Here is an 18,388-nt window from a genome sequence, read left to right on the forward strand (position 1 = left end):
CTAACTTTTTTCACCTCCGTCCTGAAACCGTCCTGATAAACAATTTGAACCGTCCTAAAGTGAATGTCAACCGTCCCAAAATGAAAATATTGTTCCTGTACTTTATTATCATCTATAGTATATAGATATATATTATATTTAGTTAGCTCCATTCAAAGTAGTTATCTGTAAATAGGTAAAAAACAGATTAAATAAAAAATAAAAGGAGTTAAATGCTTTTTTGTATTCATGCAGAACATTTTTTTATTATTTTTTTTTACATGGTTGGATTAAACAATAACAAATAAATACTGGTGACTACATCTCAAAGTGGTAATGTGTCATAGCTGATCATCTGGAAATGTGTTATTAAGAGAAAGGGCTTTAAAAAGTGTAATATGACTTCTCTAGAACACAGAATTTGGGGGGAAATCTGTGTCTCCGTCTCAGTCTTTGTACTGACTGAGGTCTTTGTGCCGGAGAAAACATTAACCTGTTAATATGAATGATTTTAAAGTTTGAAAATGCAATACAGATAGAGATTTAACTACTGTGACTTAAAAAATATCTTAAAATTAAATAAAACCACTTTTCCCAGAGTAGAACACAGTCTTCTTTCCAATTTATGATATATGCATTCTTTTTAACTTGCATACATCATTCTTTATTTTTTCAAGCAGCAGACATATTTATTTGTATGAATTCAATATTATGAATCCTTATTAAAGCTATTAACGAGCAGTGAATGCTTTTCTCTTTTTCTTTTGTTGCTTGATCAATATTAAGGACACAGACCGCATTAGGTTTATTGCCCACTGTCACTTTAAGACATCGGATCATGTCCAATGACATGCTGATCCACTGATGCACATCCGATACACTCACAACTGTTTAAGACATAACCGACATAGTTTAAGTTAATACTCTCCAAAACGGACATTTAGACATAATGTTGTGTGTGGTTTTTTTGCCCATTCAGACACGAAAGAGAGCTCAATTTAGTCCTCGCGCGCTGTATTGTGTCTATGGCTGGACGCTTCGGTCGTGTGTGTGCGCACAGAAAACCGCACCGAATAGAGCTTTTTTTTTTTTTTGCGTCGTCACTCTTATTCAGATGTGCGCTCTACTCATTCTCCCAGACGTTTACATTGTTTAACGTTTTATGAGACATGCAGTGCATGCCAACTCGTGGCACACGCTGGGTCAGCACGTTACAGTACAAATGTGCGCATACCACAAACGCAGGACATCAGTTCTGACTGGATCTCTTCCTAAATCGTCACTATCTAACATTTTTGTCTATTTTTTATTCATTGAATATCCGTTGTTTAACCAGCGCAACATATTTGCGATGTCATTAAGCCATTTGATAGATGTACCGCGGAACAAGTCTCCGGGTGAGTAGCCGGCCAGTGATAGTAACTATAGTAGCTAACAGCGTGAGAAGACGCGCTCCGTAGTCAGCGCTTGGTCGGTTAATTTTGGCGTTTGGCATAAGTAAGTTAGCCTAATAGGCTAGTAATAAATTAACACACATACAAAAATATTTTTCGTCCTGTAGGCGTCCTGGAAAATATTTCTGTTCGTCCTGAACACATTTTCTATCGTCCCCAGGACGATAGGACGACGTTAGTCTCGAGCCCTGCTTGAACTGATCTTAATGCTTTTTTTTTTTTTTGCTAGGCACTCTCCTACTAATGAATTGCTAAAAAAGGAGAAATCTGAAACTAATATAATGTCACAGTATTTAGGTAAACTTGATAGCCAAGTAAAAAGCTCATTGCAATATTTTTTCTTAGGGTTGCATAATGTCATATTACTAGCAAAATCATTGCAGATATGTTTGCTCAGCCCTAACTTGGCACCCTGTAAGTTGAATAACAAGAGCTCTTTGCTCGAAGTGTGTGTGTGTGTGAGAGAGAGAGAGTGTGGACAGTGTGTTCCTTGTTCCTTTGCCTCAGTTTGTAGGAGAAGCACATGTTTCTGCTGCTCACACACACACATTAAAGGTTATGTGTGGATAAAGCAGCTTATTACACTTGAACAAATCTATTCCCGATTTCTTCAGTTTCACATGACCGACTCCTGAGTTTTCTCTCTCTCTCTCTCTCTCTGTAGGTAATCACTCCGTGTCGTCGGCTCATTCTGTGTGCGGAAAACAGGAAAGAAATGGAGGAATGGATCGCAGCGCTGAAGAGTGTTCAGAACAGAGAACACTTCGAGGTGAGATTCTCCGTCTAATGGAAAGTTGCTACTCTCTGTTTAGGGTTTATTAGAGAAATGTATAACTCCACAGTCTCTTTTTCATTGCATTTAGTCACAGGGTTATTTGAGGTTATACCACAGGCTTGAATAACTTACGCTACCGTTCAAAAGTCTGGGGTGAAGAGTCTCTTCTGCTCGCCAAAGCTGCATTTATTTGATCAAAAAATACTGTGAAATATTTTTAGCAGTTTTCTATGTGAATATATAGTAAAGTGTAATTTATTCCTGTGATCAAAGCTGAATTTTCAGCATCATTACTCCATAAGATCCTTCAGAAATCACTCTAATATGATGATTTGATGCTCCAGAGACGTTTATGATCATTATCAATATTCATGTTTTTGTGGAAACTGTGATGCATTTTATTTTTCAGGATTCTTTGATGAATAGAAAGTTCAAAAGAACAGCATTTGTTTGAAACAGACTCTTTTGTAACATTATAAACGTCACTTTTGATCCGTTTTATGCTTGTTTCTCTGCTCTAGTCCACTCAGTTCAGTATGGATCATTTCTCGGGGATGCATAACTGGTACGCCTGTTCACACGCTCGCCCCACGTACTGTAACGTCTGCCGGGAGGCTCTGTCTGGAGTCACGTCTCACGGGCTGTCCTGCGAAGGTCTGTCACTCTTCAGCATGAGTTTTCATTTGATCATTATCGGTAGGGTGAGTTGTGAAAGTGGGCTGTTTAAGTTTGCTTGTACTGTGCTCAATGGGTTTACACTTTCAGAGCATGACAATGGTCTTTAATTAAAGAGACACTATTTCTTTAAATGATAAAATCGTTACTGGTGGGTGTGGTTAAAGGTAGAAACCCTCTGACTTAAGATTTTATTTTCTAACTTATATAAGGGTGCTCACTAAATGTAAACAAATATTATTGTGAGAGTTCCTGGTTTGTTTGTTACTACGAATGAAATGCAATGACAAAAATGTTTTAAAATGTGTTAGATTTTCTTGTAAAGTGTTTAAATATTGCTGGCTCACTTTGGCTGAATGTGTAAGATAATTCAGGTTAAAGTGGGCCACCTTTAACCTTCAGTAATTATACTCAAATTCATTAAATAAATTGTCATTCATTGATTATTTTATAGTGGACATGTATAATCTACTTTTTTTTAAAAAACAGAAGTGAGTGTGCCATTAGGAAATTTAAGTCAGAGATGGAAGAGAGGAAAGAAAGAGCAAAAAACAAGGCATTACGTTTAATCTGCAGAGTGAAGAAAGGAGCGAAATGTAAATGCAGAATATAACGCTTTAAATATGGACACAATTAAAGTTCATTTAAAGTTTTTAATTAAGAGACAGGATCATTTTTGATAAATCAGGCATGGCCGACTTTACCAGACCAGCCGGCCCACTTTACCTGGAAATAAATTTGCCTGGAGTGCATGATCTCTGAATGTTTATTAGTATATAGCTCGCAAATAACACATTATATATATACTGTATTCAAATTTAAATATTATAGCTGGACCTTAAAGTTAACAAAAAAAAAAAAAAGTCAAAACAAACAAACATCTAGGTATCTAAATGACACGTTTAACAAAAACGGCCCACTTTACCTGCATTCACCCTACATTAGAAGTTTCTCTATTGAATGTGTTTTAAGTGCTGATTTATGTGTTAAATTAAACAAATTCTGTCATCAATTACTCACCCTGAATGTCATTCATATTCAAAACACAATTTGTTTTGATTAAATCGGAGAGATTTCTTTCCATCCATTGACAGCTATATATGCAACCTCACCTTTGTCGCTTTAAAAAGATCATAAAGAGATGGTAAAACTAATCCGTATGAATTGAGCGATTCAGTCTAAATTTTCTGACTCGATCACTTTTTATATGATTTCATTAAAATATGTTTAAAGATGAATGAAAAAAAATGGTGTGTTTAAAGATGAATGAAAATCTTGCGGGTTTGAAAGTACACTAACCTTTTAACTTGACTGAAACCCTTGTGTGTCGTACAGTGTGCAAGTTCAAGGCTCACAAGCGTTGTGCGGTCAGAGCCACTAATAACTGCAAATGGACGACACTGGCCTCCATCGGCAAAGACATACTGGAGGACGAGGATGGGGTGAGTGTTTAAGTCTACTCTTAAGACTTATCTTTTTTCTTTAGCGTTTAATATACCCTGACCCTTTATTTTATGATTTTACTTTCGTGTGTTATACCCATTTTACTACTGGTGCTTGTCTGTAAATTTGCAAAATTCTGTATGCATGTACAGCACTTTGGTCAACCTCGGTTGTCTTTAAACTTGTGCTTTATAAATAAACATGTATTGTATTGTATTGTATTGAGTGCATGTTCAATTTATTCCCAGCTAATATTAGAGCTTCAGTTAGTTGTCAAGGCAACATTTCAAAATTTAGTTTAAGTTTTCCATTTAATATTTGTATTTTTAAACATTTTTTAATAGTTTTAGCTGTTCCAAAATATAGTGAGCTGCCTAAATTATACTTACTTCTTAGGTATCTAATTTTAGCCAAAAAGACAGCATTGCGTGCATTGTGACAACATTAATTATTTAATTCAGTTCCAATAAAGGGTTAGTTCACTTCAAAATTAAAATCAAAACTGATTTTAAAGGGTCATGAAAGTCTAGCTCACAATCTTTTTGAAAAATGCAACTTAAATGGGCGTGGATGGCTGTGAGAAGGGGTGTGGTAAGGCCATCACTGTCATCGCCAGTATCCCTATCGACTGTCACTAAAAGCAGTGGTAAAACGTGAGGGAATGCTAGATTTTTTTTATAGCTGGCAAAGTTAAAGTCTTATGAAATACGACACTTTATTATTGTCATTTCAAAAGTAACTGAATGCCCTGCTATATTAGCCTACAGTAATCATAATTCTATTGAGAACATATTAATGTAGGCTACATGTATAATTATAATGTTATTATAAAATATATAGTTGTTTATATAGACACTATAAATACATATATTTGAAAATTATTAATTTTCCGCTTAAAAAAAAACGTTACGTGCATAGCTTAGATCTACACGCCCCCTGAACCCCCATAATAAAGATGGCTCTGTGGAGGTGGATGACGTCTCATTTTAGACACACACACACACACCTCTGAAGGGATAGAAAAGTCCTCGGGACTTGGTACCGCATCACTCGCAAGACGCAACCTGCATTGGTCGTCAACAAGGCGAAGTCCACCATTCTCCAATTCTCGAAGCTCTGTTTGCGGCACACACGTTTAGATGTGTCCGTGGTTGATGGAAAACCAACCGCCCAGAGCCAGAGTCTAGCCCGGGCAGCATCGCGGGGAAACATATTCAACCCAATTGGACTTTTGCACCACGAAAACAAACACTTGCGTGCGTCCCATGATTGGCTCTCTCATCTACTGCGCGATATCACAGTTTGACATGTCACTGGAAAGATCCACGTGGTGTCATGAATAATTAAGAGACAGTGTCTTCTCATAAGATATGAAAACTCAGTCTCATTAATAATTATGAGACACAGATGAGTCATCAACGCACTCACAGTGCACTGCCACGTCACAGCCTGTGACGTGGACACGATGAAGATTTTAAACCCGGAAGACAAAAAAAGCGGAAAAAAAACTCACATTTAACAATTTTAACCCTGCTATTAAATCTAACTGATGCTAACATTGTCTTCAATGGTGTTCAACACATATACCTCTGATAAAATCTCAGAAAATTTGGTTTGGGGTTTCATGAATCTTTAAAACTGTATGAATTTATTTGCAGAATGTCAGTAACCAAACAGTTGGACTCCATTGACTTCTATAGTAGGGAAAGAAATACTATGGAAGTCAATGGGGTCCATCAACTGTTTGGCTCAACATAACTAGTTTGGTTCCATCAACATAATTAGTGACTTGTCCTGTAAATAACACCGTCCTGAACTCGGTAGATCTCGATGCCTCATCAGTGGCTGGAGGGGAATCTGCCGGTCAGTGCCAAATGCACCGTGTGTGATAAAACCTGCGGCAGCGTTCTCAGACTTCAGGACTGGCGCTGTTTATGGTGTAAAGCCATGGTGAGTGTGTGTGAAAGTTAATTTTTTATGACGTTCATTACCTTTTATTAATATTATGCTACTTGTTAAATGGAAGGCAAAGATGACAATCAACTGTGTGTACGTTCTCCAGGTGCATGCTGGGTGCAAAGACCAGCTCTCTCCCAAGTGCCCGTTGGGTCAGTGTAAAGTCTCCGTGATACCACCCACCGCCCTCAACAGCATCGACTCGGACGGTGAGCATCCAATCAGAGCATTCCCTCAGAATCAACCAATCAGAGCACTCCCTCAGAATCAACCAATCAGAGCATTCCCCTTTAGAATCAAACAGTCAGAGCACTCCCTCAGAATCAACCAATCAGAGCATTCCCTCAGAATCAACCAATCAGAGCATTCCCTCAGAATCAACCAATCAGAGCATTCCCTCAGAATCAAACAATCAGAGCATTCCCTCAGAATCAAACAATCAGAGCACTCCCTCAGAATCAACCAATCAGAGCATTCCCTCAGAATCAACCAATCAGAGCACTCCCTCAGAATCAACCAATCAGAGCATTCCCTCAGAATCAACCAATCAGAGCATTCCCTCAGAATCAACCAATCAGAGCATTCCCTCAGAATCAACCAATCAGAGCATTCCCTCAGAATCAACCAATCAGAGCATTCCCTCAGAATCAACCAATCAGAGCATTCCCTCAGAATCAACCAATCAGAGCACTCCCTCAGAATCAACCAATCAGAGCACTCCCTCAGAATCAACCAATCAGAGCATTCCCTCAGAATCAACCAATCAGAGCACTCCCTCAGAATCAACCAATCAGAGCATTCCCTCAGAATCAACCAATCAGAGCATTCCCTCAGAATCAACCAATCAGAGCATTCCCTCAGAATCAACCAATCAGAGCATTCCCTCAGAATCAACCAATCAGAGCATTCCCTCAGAATCAACCAATCAGAGCATTCCCTCAGAATCAACCAATCAGAGCACTCCCTCAGAATCAACCAATCAGAGCATTCCCTCAGAATCAACCAATCAGAGCATTCCCCTTTAGAATCAAACAATCAGAGCACTCCCTCAGAATCAACCAATCAGAGCATTCCCTCAGAATCAACCAATCAGAGCATTCCCTCAGAATCAACCAATCAGAGCATTCCCTCAGAATCAAACAATCAGAGCATTTCCTCAGAATCAAACAATCAGAGCATTCCCTCAGAATCAACCAATCAGAGCACTCCCTCAGAATCAACCAATCAGAGCATTCCCTCAGAATCAACCAATCAGAGCATTCCCTCAGAATCAACCAATCAGAGCATTCCCTCAGAATCAACCAATCAGAGCACTCCCTCAGAATCAACCAATCAGAGCATTCCCTCAGAATCAACCAATCAGAGCATTCCCTCAGAATCAACCAATCAGAGCATTCCCTCAGAATCAACCAATCAGAGCATTCCCTCAGAATCCACCAATCAGAGCATTCCCTCAGAATCAACCAATCAGAGCACTCCCTCAGAATCAACCAATCAGAGCACTCCCTCAGAATCAACCAATCAGAGCACTCCCTCAGAATCAACCAATCAGAGCACTCCCTCAGAATCAACCAATCAGAGCATTCCCTCAGAATCAACCAATCAGAGCATTCCCTCAGAATCAACCAATCAGAGCATTCCCTCAGAATCAACCAATCAGAGCATTCCCTCAGAATCAACCAATCAGAGCAGTCCCTCAGAATCAACCAATCAGAGCATTCCCTCAGAATCAACCAATCACAGGGTTTCCGCGGGGTTGTAAAAGGTAGTAAAAGGTAGTAAATTAAATTATGCCAAATTAAGGCCAGTAAAAAGTAGTAAAAAGTAGTAAACGTCATCTGACGAAGTAGTAAATTTTCGAACCCCCATCCAACTAGGCCTATGAGTTTCAATTTGTGTTAAGTGCAGGACTTTGTTCTAAAATTCGCGTGGATTTATTTATATGTTGCGAGTAGGACCTGTGCGATATCATGTGACGTGGTGTTTGTTCGTTCGCGCGCGCTGAAACAAACTGGGTACCCGGCTGGCCTGGCTTGCTGCCCAACCTGTTCGCGAGTTCGCTTCTATTTCAGTCATCAGTCGGCCGCCAAAGCCATATTTGATCGGTGAGTAGCCTAATGTAGACGACTGACTGCTACGCTTGTGACAGGGTGCATGTTAACTGAAAGAAGGAACAGAGAGAGAGCCCCGGCTGCGCGCGCGCACTCAATTCACTCTTGCTCTCTCTCCCTCGCTCATATTAATCAAAATCAATTGACAGACACGATGGTAAAAGGTCGGAAGACCGAAGTTTCACGTGGTGCAATTGGAAATTTATTTCCCGCTGTGTGTGAATTGTGCTAAAAAAACGTTGCCTTATCTTCTCTCACGGCGTGTGCCACATTCAGCTGACATAACCACACTTTCAATAAAGGAAAAATCTATCCTAAAAAAACCTATTTGTTGACACAAATTTTGTGCGATGTCCTAACTGATGGGATAACCACACAATGCGTACACGTCCGCTAATGACGCGTCACTTTAATGAATGGTTAACACAACGGATCTGTCCTCACGGGACTTCTGAATCGGTAACACAATATGGTTCCATTTATTAAAATCTAGTTAACTACATTAGTTAACATGAACTATTAATAAACTGCACGTCTACATCATTAATTAATCTTTCTTAATGTCAATTTCACCATATAGCCTACATTATTGAAATCAAAAGTTGTATTTGTTAACATTAGTTAATGCACTGTGAAGTAATATGAACAAACAATTCATGTATGTTGTAAACTACGTAGTATTTTCAGGTTATTTATGTTATAATGTGTAGAAACATTGCAAAAAAAAAAAAAAAATTAGTTTAGACTGGAGTGAGGTGAAACCAGAAAAAAAGTGCAAAGCAAGTTGTTATAGCAGCAATTTTTGTTATTTAATTTTTTTAAAAAAAGTATCTGGCAGCTAATTCTATTAAATTTTACAGTATATGGTAGAAAATTAGACTTCAATAAACTTTTAAAATAAACTTTTTAATGCTCCGTTTTTATTCTACTTTTTGATATTGATATGATTATACCAAAACAATTATCACGTCCAGCAAAGAAGTATTTTTTTTTTAAAAAGGGCAAGAAAGGATAAGTGTCTGTCGGCCACCAACGAAGACCAATTTTGACCAAGGAAAAAACCCTGGACATTATGGGGAAATGCAAGTTTTCGAAGATATTTCATTACTTTACTTGTCTCTATATACGCCACTACAGTTGCATCTTGAAGTCGTGATGGTATTAAAAAATATAGTGAAGGTATTAAATTAATTTTAAGAATTTCTGTGTATACCCTGTATTAAATGAAAGATAAAATATGATAGAGCAATAGAATGAACAGTGACAGAAACAGAAGCATGCTTTTTAGCAGGATTAATTAAGCATGAAAATATCTGAAGGAAATATATATTTGATGAACAAATTAAGCCAACTAATATGATTTATATTCTTTTGGTTTATCTACTAATACATTTAAAAATTACAAATGCAGTGAAAATTCAGGGATCGGTTACGGTATCGATATCGGCGAGTACCAAAAATGAAAGTATTGGTATCCGTCTCGTTCTGCAAAAAGTGGTATCGTGCATCCCTAATTGAAAATATTTAACGGGTTCGCGTGAGGGAGGAGCAAAGCAGTGCCATATTTGAAGCACATTTAGAGATGTGATTTAAATAAATTGCTGTTTTGGGATAGTAATTTCACTGCTTAAGTCTGTGTGTGTGAGAATGTGTGTTTGTGGGTAAGTGTGTGTGATGTGACACACTTTATTATTAATCTTTATTAAAGTTTATGGCTGTTAAGTGTCATTTGTTTTTAAGTGCCAAGGTTATTATTCACCTTATTAGGGCTAAGGGCTAACGTAATGGTTAGGATAACTCAAGGGCTAGGGTTAAAGGGGTCATATAATGCCATTTTTGTACAAGTTAATATGAATCTTTAGGGTCTAAATGAAAACTTTGTAATATACTTTTATCAAAAATTCTCATTAGTATTTTAAGAAAACACTCATTTTACCAGCTCAAAAATAGCTCTGTTTTCAGCACGCCGTTTCAGTGCACAATCACATCCCTTTAAATGATAATGAGCTTTGGTCACCCCGCCCCTCTGCGTACACAGTTTTTAATAACACAATAACCATAACGCGTTGTTCATTATAAACGTGGGATTATGAATTATATTGAGAACATTGTAACGTTACATAGAATATATGTCGTGTTGGTAGTAAAAAATATTGTGGAGTTAGTCCAAAACGTGGGTTCGTGGAAAAAAGCCCATGTTAACAAGCTGCCAATTGGCGCACTATGGGCGCGAGGGATCGTAGGGTGAATTTGGATGACAATTGCCCACAGACTTGGTAGAGAGTGGGCCTTTATTAATAACCCCCCTATTCACGGATCCTTACTTACTTGCCACGGAACCGTTGGTTTTCGGACAACTCTAGTGGGCGATAGAGAGCATATTGCCCCATGACCCCCCCCCCCCCAACCCCCCCAACCCCCCCCCCCATCCCACTAACCCATTTTTTGTCCAATAACCCACTGTATTGGGCAAATGCCCCCCCACCCCCCCCCACCCACCCCCCACCCCCCCCCCCCCCGTCCCACGGACCCATTTTTTGTCCAATAACCCATTATATGGCGCAAACTTCCCGTTGACCCCCCCACCCACTCCCACCCACTCCCAGGCCACGCCCCCGTCCCACGAACCCATTTTTTGTCCAATAACCCACTGTATGGCGCAAACTTCCCGTTGACCCCCCCCACCCACTCCCAGGCCACACCCCCGTCCCACGAACCCATTTTTTGTCCAATAACCCACTGTATGGCGCAAACTTCCCGTTGACCCCCCCCACCCACTCCCAGGCCACGCCCCCGTCCCACGAACCCACTTTTTGTCCAATAACCCACTGTTGGCGCAAACTTCCCGTTGACCCCCCCCACCCACTCCCAGGCCACGCCCCCGTCCCACGGACCCACTTTTTGTCCAATAACCCACTAAATTTACCAAAAGTTCCAAACGGGGACGCAGGGTCGTGGGACGTTGAGATTTGAGATTCTGGCCCTCCAGGGGCCCCTGACGCGGGGCCCCGAAGCGCGGATCTCTAGGGCCTTTAGAAAAATTTGACATTGCTCTAGCGCCCCCTGCTTTTGGTATGTCGGTCAGGGAGGGCCAAGGGGTCAGCGTGCCGAATTTGGGGCCCCGGGGACATTTCGAAAAAAATCCCACTCGCCCATTGAATGAATGTATTTTGCCACATTGGTTTCTCGGACGACGCTTCGAAAGGGCCGACGGACTAGGGGGCGCCGTTTTCCGACTCGCCACGGCCCCCTGGTGCGGGCGGAGAAGTTTGGTGGCCCTGGGGCCTCGTTCAGTGGTCGAAAGGTCAAAAAAGTGTGAAAAACACGTTACAAGGGTCAAAAAGGTCAAACCAACGGAACGCGCGACCGTACGGAGACGGAAGGTCGCGGGAGCCCGAAACTCGGCGAGTTCCGTCGTCTGGTGGCCCCGAGTCGGGCCCCCGAGTTTGAGGGCCCTAGCCGCTTGCCAAGTGTTTAAAGTCCGGACGAGTGTACGGCTGAAAACGGGCCTGTTTCTGAGTGTCTGCCATTGACCTCAATGGCAGACAGAGAGATGGATCAAAGCTGATAAAAAATACTTTCTCAGGCCCTAGGCCCGGGCCCTTTTGGTATGTCGCTCGGGGCGGGCCCAGGGTTCACCGTGCAGAGTTTGGGGCCCCTGGGACATTTCTATCAAAATCCCACTCGCCCATTGAATGAATGTATTCGCCACAACGGTTTCGCGGACGCCGCTTCGGAAGGGCCGACCGACTAGGGGGCGCCGTTTTCCGACTCGCCACGGCCCCCTGGTGCGGGCGGGAAAGCTTGGTGGCCCTAGGGCCTCGTTCAGGGGCCGAAAGGTCAGAAAAGGGACCGCGCATTAGGGTTAGCGTCAGAATTAGGGTTAGCTTCTGAAAATGTTTTGCCTTCGCTCAAGGGCCCGGTGCTTTTGGCACGTCGCTCGGGGCGGGCCCAGGGGTCAGCATGCCGAATTTGGGGCCCCGGGGACATTTAGAAAAATATCCCACTCGCCCATAAAATGAATGTATTTTCCACAATGGTTTCGCGGACGCCGCTTCGGAAGGGCCGACCGACTAGGGGGCGCCGTTTTCCGACTCGCCACGGCCCCCTGGTGCGGGCGGGAAAGCTTGGTGGCCCTGGGGCCTCGTTCAGGGGCCGAAAGGTCGAAAAAGGGGCGCTCGTCCGCGAACCCGTTGCGCCGTTAAATGGCCCGTGGGACGGCCCCCGCACGGAGACGCAGGGTCGTGGCGCATTGAGATTTGAGATTCTGACCCTCCAGGGGCCCCCGACTCACGGCCCCGAAGCTTGAAAATCTGGGACCTTCCTAAAAAAAGTTTGCCACTTATAACCAACTTTCGCTCAAAAGGCTCTGAGGGTGCATGAGTGAGAGACACACAAGGCCGAGATTAGTGTTAAAAGGGCGGGAAAGTGTTGCCTTCGGTCTAGAGCCTTGCGCCTTTGGCATGTCGCTCGGGGCGGGCCCAGGGGCCACCGTGCAGAGTTTGGGGCCCCTGGGACATTTCTATCAAAATCCCACTCGCCCATTGAATGAATGTATTTTGCACAGTGGTTTCACGGACGCCGCTTCGGAAGGGCCGACCGACTAAGGGGCGCCGTTTTCCGACTCGCCACGTCCCCCCGGTGCGGGCGGGAAAGCTTGGTGGCCCTAGGGCCTCGTTCAGGGGCCGAAAGGTCGAAAAAGGGACGCTCGTCCGCGAACCCGTTGCGCCGTTAAATGGGCCGTGGGACGGCCCCCGTACGGAGACGCAGGGTCGTGGTACCCCGATACTTCAGATTCCGACTCTCCAGGGGCCCCTGACGCGGGGCCCCGAAGCGTGGGGCCCTAGGGCCTTTAGAAAAAATCGCCCCTCCCCCGAAAAAAATTTAAAAACCTGAAAGGGCCTTTTCAGTCTGAGAGGGAAACAGCCCTGAGAGAGGATTTCTGCACAGAGGCTGAGAAAAATTTCACTCTGCTCTAGCGCCCCCTGCTTTGGGTACATCGGTCGGGGAGGGCCAAGGGGTCAGCTTGCCGAATTTGGGGCCCCTGGGACATTTCTGAAAAAATCCCACTCGCCCATTGAATGAATGTATTTTGCCACTGTGGTTTCGCGGACACCGCTTCGCAATGGCCGATCGACTAGGGGGCGACGTTTTCCGTCTTCCCACGGCCCCCTGGTGCGGGCGGAAAAGTTTGGTGGCCCTGGGCCCTCGTTCAGGGGTCGAAACGTCGAAAAAGTGTGAAAAAAGCACATTTTGAAAATGACAGGAGTCGAGAAGGTCAAACCAACGAAACGAGCTGTCACACGGACACGGAAGGTCGCAGGAGCCCGAAACTCGGCGAGCTCCGTCGTCTGGTGACCTCGAGCGGGGCCCCAGAGTTTGAGGGCCCTGGCCGCTTTCTAAGCGTCTCTTAGGCCCCGTTTGTTACGAGCCCATTCATTGTGGATGGTGACTGAAAAATGTGGATGGTGACTGGAGATTTTTTTTAATTTTTTTTGATTAAACCACCTCTACTGTACTAAGCACACTCCACTGAACACATCACACTAATTTTTAAGTTATTTCGGTGTTTGGTTTGCATGAAAACGAGTGCCCTCGAAACCACTTTTTGGCGGGAAAAATGGTTTCTTCGCGGGCAAAGTGGTTTTTAAGCTAGGCTTTCGAAATATTTTAATGAAACGTGTTTGGCGAGACTCTGTGGGATGCCCCGGAAAAGTTTGGTGGCCCCGGGGCCTCGTTCAGGGGCCGAAATGCCGAAAAAGTGGCCAAAACCGACATGCCTGCAAATGGCCCGTGGGACGGCCCCTGTACGCAGACGGAGGGTCGTGGCACCCCGGGACTTTGGATTCCGACTCTCCAGGGGCCCCTGACGCGGGGCCCCGAATCCTGGAACTCGAGGGCCTTTGCAAAAAATCGCCCCTCCCCCGCCATCAAATCATTTAAAGGCCTGAAAGGCTCTTTCAGTGTGAGAGTGAAACAGCCTCGAGGGAGAGATTTTGCATAGAGGCTAAAATATATTTGCCTTTACTCTAGGGCCCGGTGCTTTCGGTACGTCGCTCGGGGCGGGCCCAGGGGTCACCGTGCCGAATTTGGGGCCCCTGGGACCTTTCCATTAAAATCCCACTTGCCCATTTAATGAATCACCACAACGGTTTCGCGGACGCCGCTTAGAAACGTCCGATCGACTAGGGGGCGCCATTTTCCTTCTCGCCACGGCCCCCTGGTGTGGCCCTAAAAGTTTGGTGGCCCTGGGGCCTCGTTCGGCGGTCGAAAGGGTGAAAAACACGTCACGGGGTCAAAAAGGTCAAACCGACAGAACGCGCTCCCGTGAGGAGACGGAAGGTCGCAGGGGCCCGAAACTCGGCGAGTTCCGTCGTCTCCCGTCCCTGAGTGGGGCCCCCGAGTTTGAGGGCCCTAGCCGCTTTCTAAGCGTTTCCCGACCCCCGTTTGTGATGAGGCCTTTGATTGTGCTTGGTGACTGATGTGAGCAGCGACGTTTTATTTTTTTGTGATGTCCCACTGGGTCCTACGGACACCAAAATTGTATCTCGTTTAGAGGGGGACGAGACCTTTACTTTGAGACCACCCACGGCCCCGTGGGCCCCCGGGGGCCAGAGATGGAGATGGAAATACACATTTACCTAAGCGAAAACGCAACGGATCCGGCCGTGGCTGGGCTCTTTGGAACCGTCTAGTTGAGCTGAAAAGATTGATAAAAAAATTATGAATTTTGGCCGTGTTTTCGCGGAGATATTAGCCGAAAACCGTCGGGCGCGTTCTAAAATGGCGCCCGCTGATGACGTCACGATCTCGGGAACAAAATCGCTCATATCTCGGGAACGCGAAGACCCAGAGAGCTCAAATTCGGGTGAGGAGGTCCCACGGGGGCCCCGACTCGAACCAGGGCGGTGGCGGGCCGCGGGGACGCCCCCTAGTGGTTCGCCGTTCGCTGGGGCCCACGACTTTGAACGGCTATAACTCGGGGACCCGGGCGAGTTGGACCTCGGGGGTGGGCTCATTCGAAAGGGCCCGTCCAGCACTACAATCTATTAGAGTTTGGGGAACATTGAGCCAGGGGTTCTCGAGATATAAGCCGACAAAGCTGCGACTTTGACCGGACGTAACTCCCAGGCCCCGAGGCCCTCGGGGACGGGGGTGGGCTCATTGGATAGGGCTCCTCGAGGCCTACAGACGACCCGAGTTTGAAATTTTTTCGCCGTGTGGTTTTTGAGATATTCGAGAAAAACAAACATTCCCATACGTTCAGTGGTTATATGGCTGTCACCCATGTCTCCAACGGGACTTCCAGATGATTAAAAACTACTTTTTCAGGCCCAACCACCTCTACTGTACTAAGCACACTCCACTGAACACATCTCACCAATTTTCAAGTCATTTCAGTGTTTAGTTTGCATTAAAATGGGTGTCCTTGAAACCACGTTTTGGTACTGTGATAAATGCTACGTGGGATGGGACACATTTTCTGTGAAACACATATTAATGAAAGTTCCAAATCATGATAAAAACTATTTTACTGCACTCAGGGGCCTCCCCTGAGTCCGCAGCACCAAGTCCCATCCCATAATTCCACTGACCACGAACCCACAGTTTTTTATAATGTAATAAATGCTACGTGGTATGTCCATAGCTCTGGTCAGGAAGGGTCTAGAGCCTCCATTTTTGTACTCAGGTCTAAGTCTCATCACCCTCTATCAGAATCCAGAGTTTCAAGAAGATTGGAGAAACTCAAAATCTCGACCCGAAAAAACCGACAGTGGTACCCCTGTCGGTTTTTTCGGGTCGAGATTTTGAGTTTCTCCAATCTTCTTGAAACTCTGGATTCTGTTAGAGGGTGATGGGACTTAGACCTGAGTGCAGAAATGGAGGCTCTAGACCCTTCCTGACCAGAGCTATGGACATCCCACGTATCATTTTTTCAATAGTAAAAAACTGTGGGTTCGTGGTCAGTGGAATTATGGGATGGGACTTGGTGCTGCGGACTCAGGGGAGGCCCCTGAGTGCAGTAAAATAGTTTTTATCATGATTTGGAACTTTCATTAAAATGTGTTTTACAGAAAATGTTTGTCCTCGAAACCACGTTTTGGTACTGTGATAAATGCTACGTGGGATGGGAAACATTTTCTGTGAAACACATTTTAATGAAAGTTCCAAATCATGATAAAAACTATTTTACTGCACTCAGGGGCCTCCCCTGAATCCGTAGCACCAAGTCCCATCCCATAATTCCACTGACCACGAACCCACAGTTTTTTATAATGTAATAAATGCTACGTGGGATGTCCATAGCTCTGGTCAGGAAGGGTCTAGAGCCTCCATTTTTGCACTCAGGTCTAAGTCCCATCACCCTCTAACAGAATCCAGAGTTTCAAGAAGATTGGAGAAACCTTTTTTTCCGACCCGAAAAAACCGACAGGGGTACGTACCACTGTCGGTTTTTTTGGGTCGAGATTTTGACTTTCTCCAATCTTCTTGAAACTCTGGATTCTGTTAGAGGGTGATGGGACTTAGACCTGAGTGCAGAAATGGAGGCTCTAGACCCTTCCTGACCAGAGCTATGGACATCCCACGTAGCATTTTTTCAATAGTAAAAAACTGTGGGTTCGTGGTCAGTGGAATTATGGGATGGGACTTGGTGCTGCGGACTCAGGGGAGGCCCCTGAGTGCAGTAAAATAGTTTTTATCAAGAATGGAACTTTTCAAAAATTGCCTATCAGAGAAACTGTCAGATCCCACGTAGCATTTGTTCCATTGTAAAAACAGTGGTTTCGCGGTCAGTGGAATTATGGGATGGGACTTGGTGCTACGGACTCAGGGGAGGCCCCTGAGTGCAGTAAAATGGTTTTCATCATGACAGCAACTTTAATTCAAATGTCTATCAGAGAAACTCTCTGAATCCCCATTCAATCGATGGCACGTGGGATTCTGTCCGATTGCAGCTTGTTGAATGAAGGGCGGGGTTAGTATTTTACAAAAATAGTGGGTTATTGGACAAATAGTGGCTTCTTGGGATGATCCCATGTAGCATTTATTCCATTGTACCAAATATAGGCTTCGCGGACAGTTGCTCTACCCGGCTTAGTTCTTAGCACTTTTTGACCGGGCATAACTCAGGAACCAAGCCGACTTTGGGCTCCATACTCTGGGATCCTCGGGGGCCCATGGGTACCTTTACACACCCAGAGTTTGGAGCTCCAAGTCGGCTTGGTTCCCGAGATACACCCGGTCAAAACTGGAAAGGAAGTGGCCGTATCTCGGAACCAGAAGGACCTAGGAGCTGGGGACGGTGGGGTCTGAAGGGGACCCATGGGCCCTCCCCACACCAAGAGTTTGGAGCCCAAACTCGGCTTGGTTCCCGAGACAAACCCGGTCAAAGCTGGAAAGGAAGTGGCCGTATCTCGGAACCAGAAGGACCTAGGAGCTGGGGACGGTGGGGTCTGAAGGGGACCCATGGGACCTCCCCACACCCGGAGTTTGGAGCTCGAACCCGGCTTGGTTCCCGAGATACACCCGGTCAAAGCTGGACAGGAAGTTGCCGTATCTCGGAACCAGAAGGACCTAGAAGCTGGGGACGGAGGGGTCTGAAGGGACCCAATGGGCCCTCCTCACACCCGGAGTTTTGAGCTCCACCTCGGCTCCACCCCCAAGATACACCCACTTATACATAAGGGTCTTTTGGACAAAACGGTCAATATCTCGGAAATAACGAGTCCCAGCGGATCGTCCTTTGGGGTGGTGAGGGGCCCCTAGGGGCCCTCTCAGACCCCAGAGTCCCGAGCCTCTGGGACCCTTCCTTCTGAAGTGCACCCTTTCCTGTTGGGCCCCGTATCTCGGACCGTGGGGGAGCTAGAAGCACGGGCTAGGGCGCGTTGGAAAGGGCCCCTGGGGACCTTACTCTGACCCGAGTTTGGTGCCTCTAGGTGGCTTGGTCGCCGAGTTATAGCCGTTCAAAGTTCGGGCCTATGGAGGGTGGGATT

At 44.9% G+C, this 18,388-nt stretch overlaps 1 protein-coding gene across 3 annotated transcripts in view; it reads left to right on the forward strand.

Moving 5' to 3' along the window:
* The first annotated feature begins 2,008 nt into the window (after positions 1-2,008).
* Positions 2,009-18,388, forward strand: part of LOC130089386 (diacylglycerol kinase delta-like) — a 54,121-nt gene continuing 37,741 nt past the window's right edge. Inside the window, exons 1-5 of one of the 3 annotated variants that reach the window (XM_056256681.1) lie at positions 2,009-2,202; positions 2,730-2,862; positions 4,219-4,325; positions 6,151-6,276; positions 6,389-6,491. In XM_056256681.1, coding sequence (XP_056112656.1) covers positions 2,149-2,202; positions 2,730-2,862; positions 4,219-4,325; positions 6,151-6,276; positions 6,389-6,491 — 523 coding nt within the window. In that variant the 5' untranslated portion in view covers positions 2,009-2,148. The remainder of the gene's footprint in view (positions 2,203-2,729; positions 2,863-4,218; positions 4,326-6,150; positions 6,277-6,388; positions 6,492-18,388) is intronic. The other 2 variants (XM_056256680.1, XM_056256679.1) reach the window with 2 other exon arrangements.

Source organism: Rhinichthys klamathensis, unplaced genomic scaffold, assembly GCF_029890125.1.
Source record: "Rhinichthys klamathensis goyatoka isolate OS25496 unplaced genomic scaffold, OSU_Roscu_1.1 h1tg000130l_1, whole genome shotgun sequence".
NCBI lineage: Eukaryota > Metazoa > Chordata > Actinopteri > Cypriniformes > Leuciscidae > Rhinichthys > Rhinichthys klamathensis.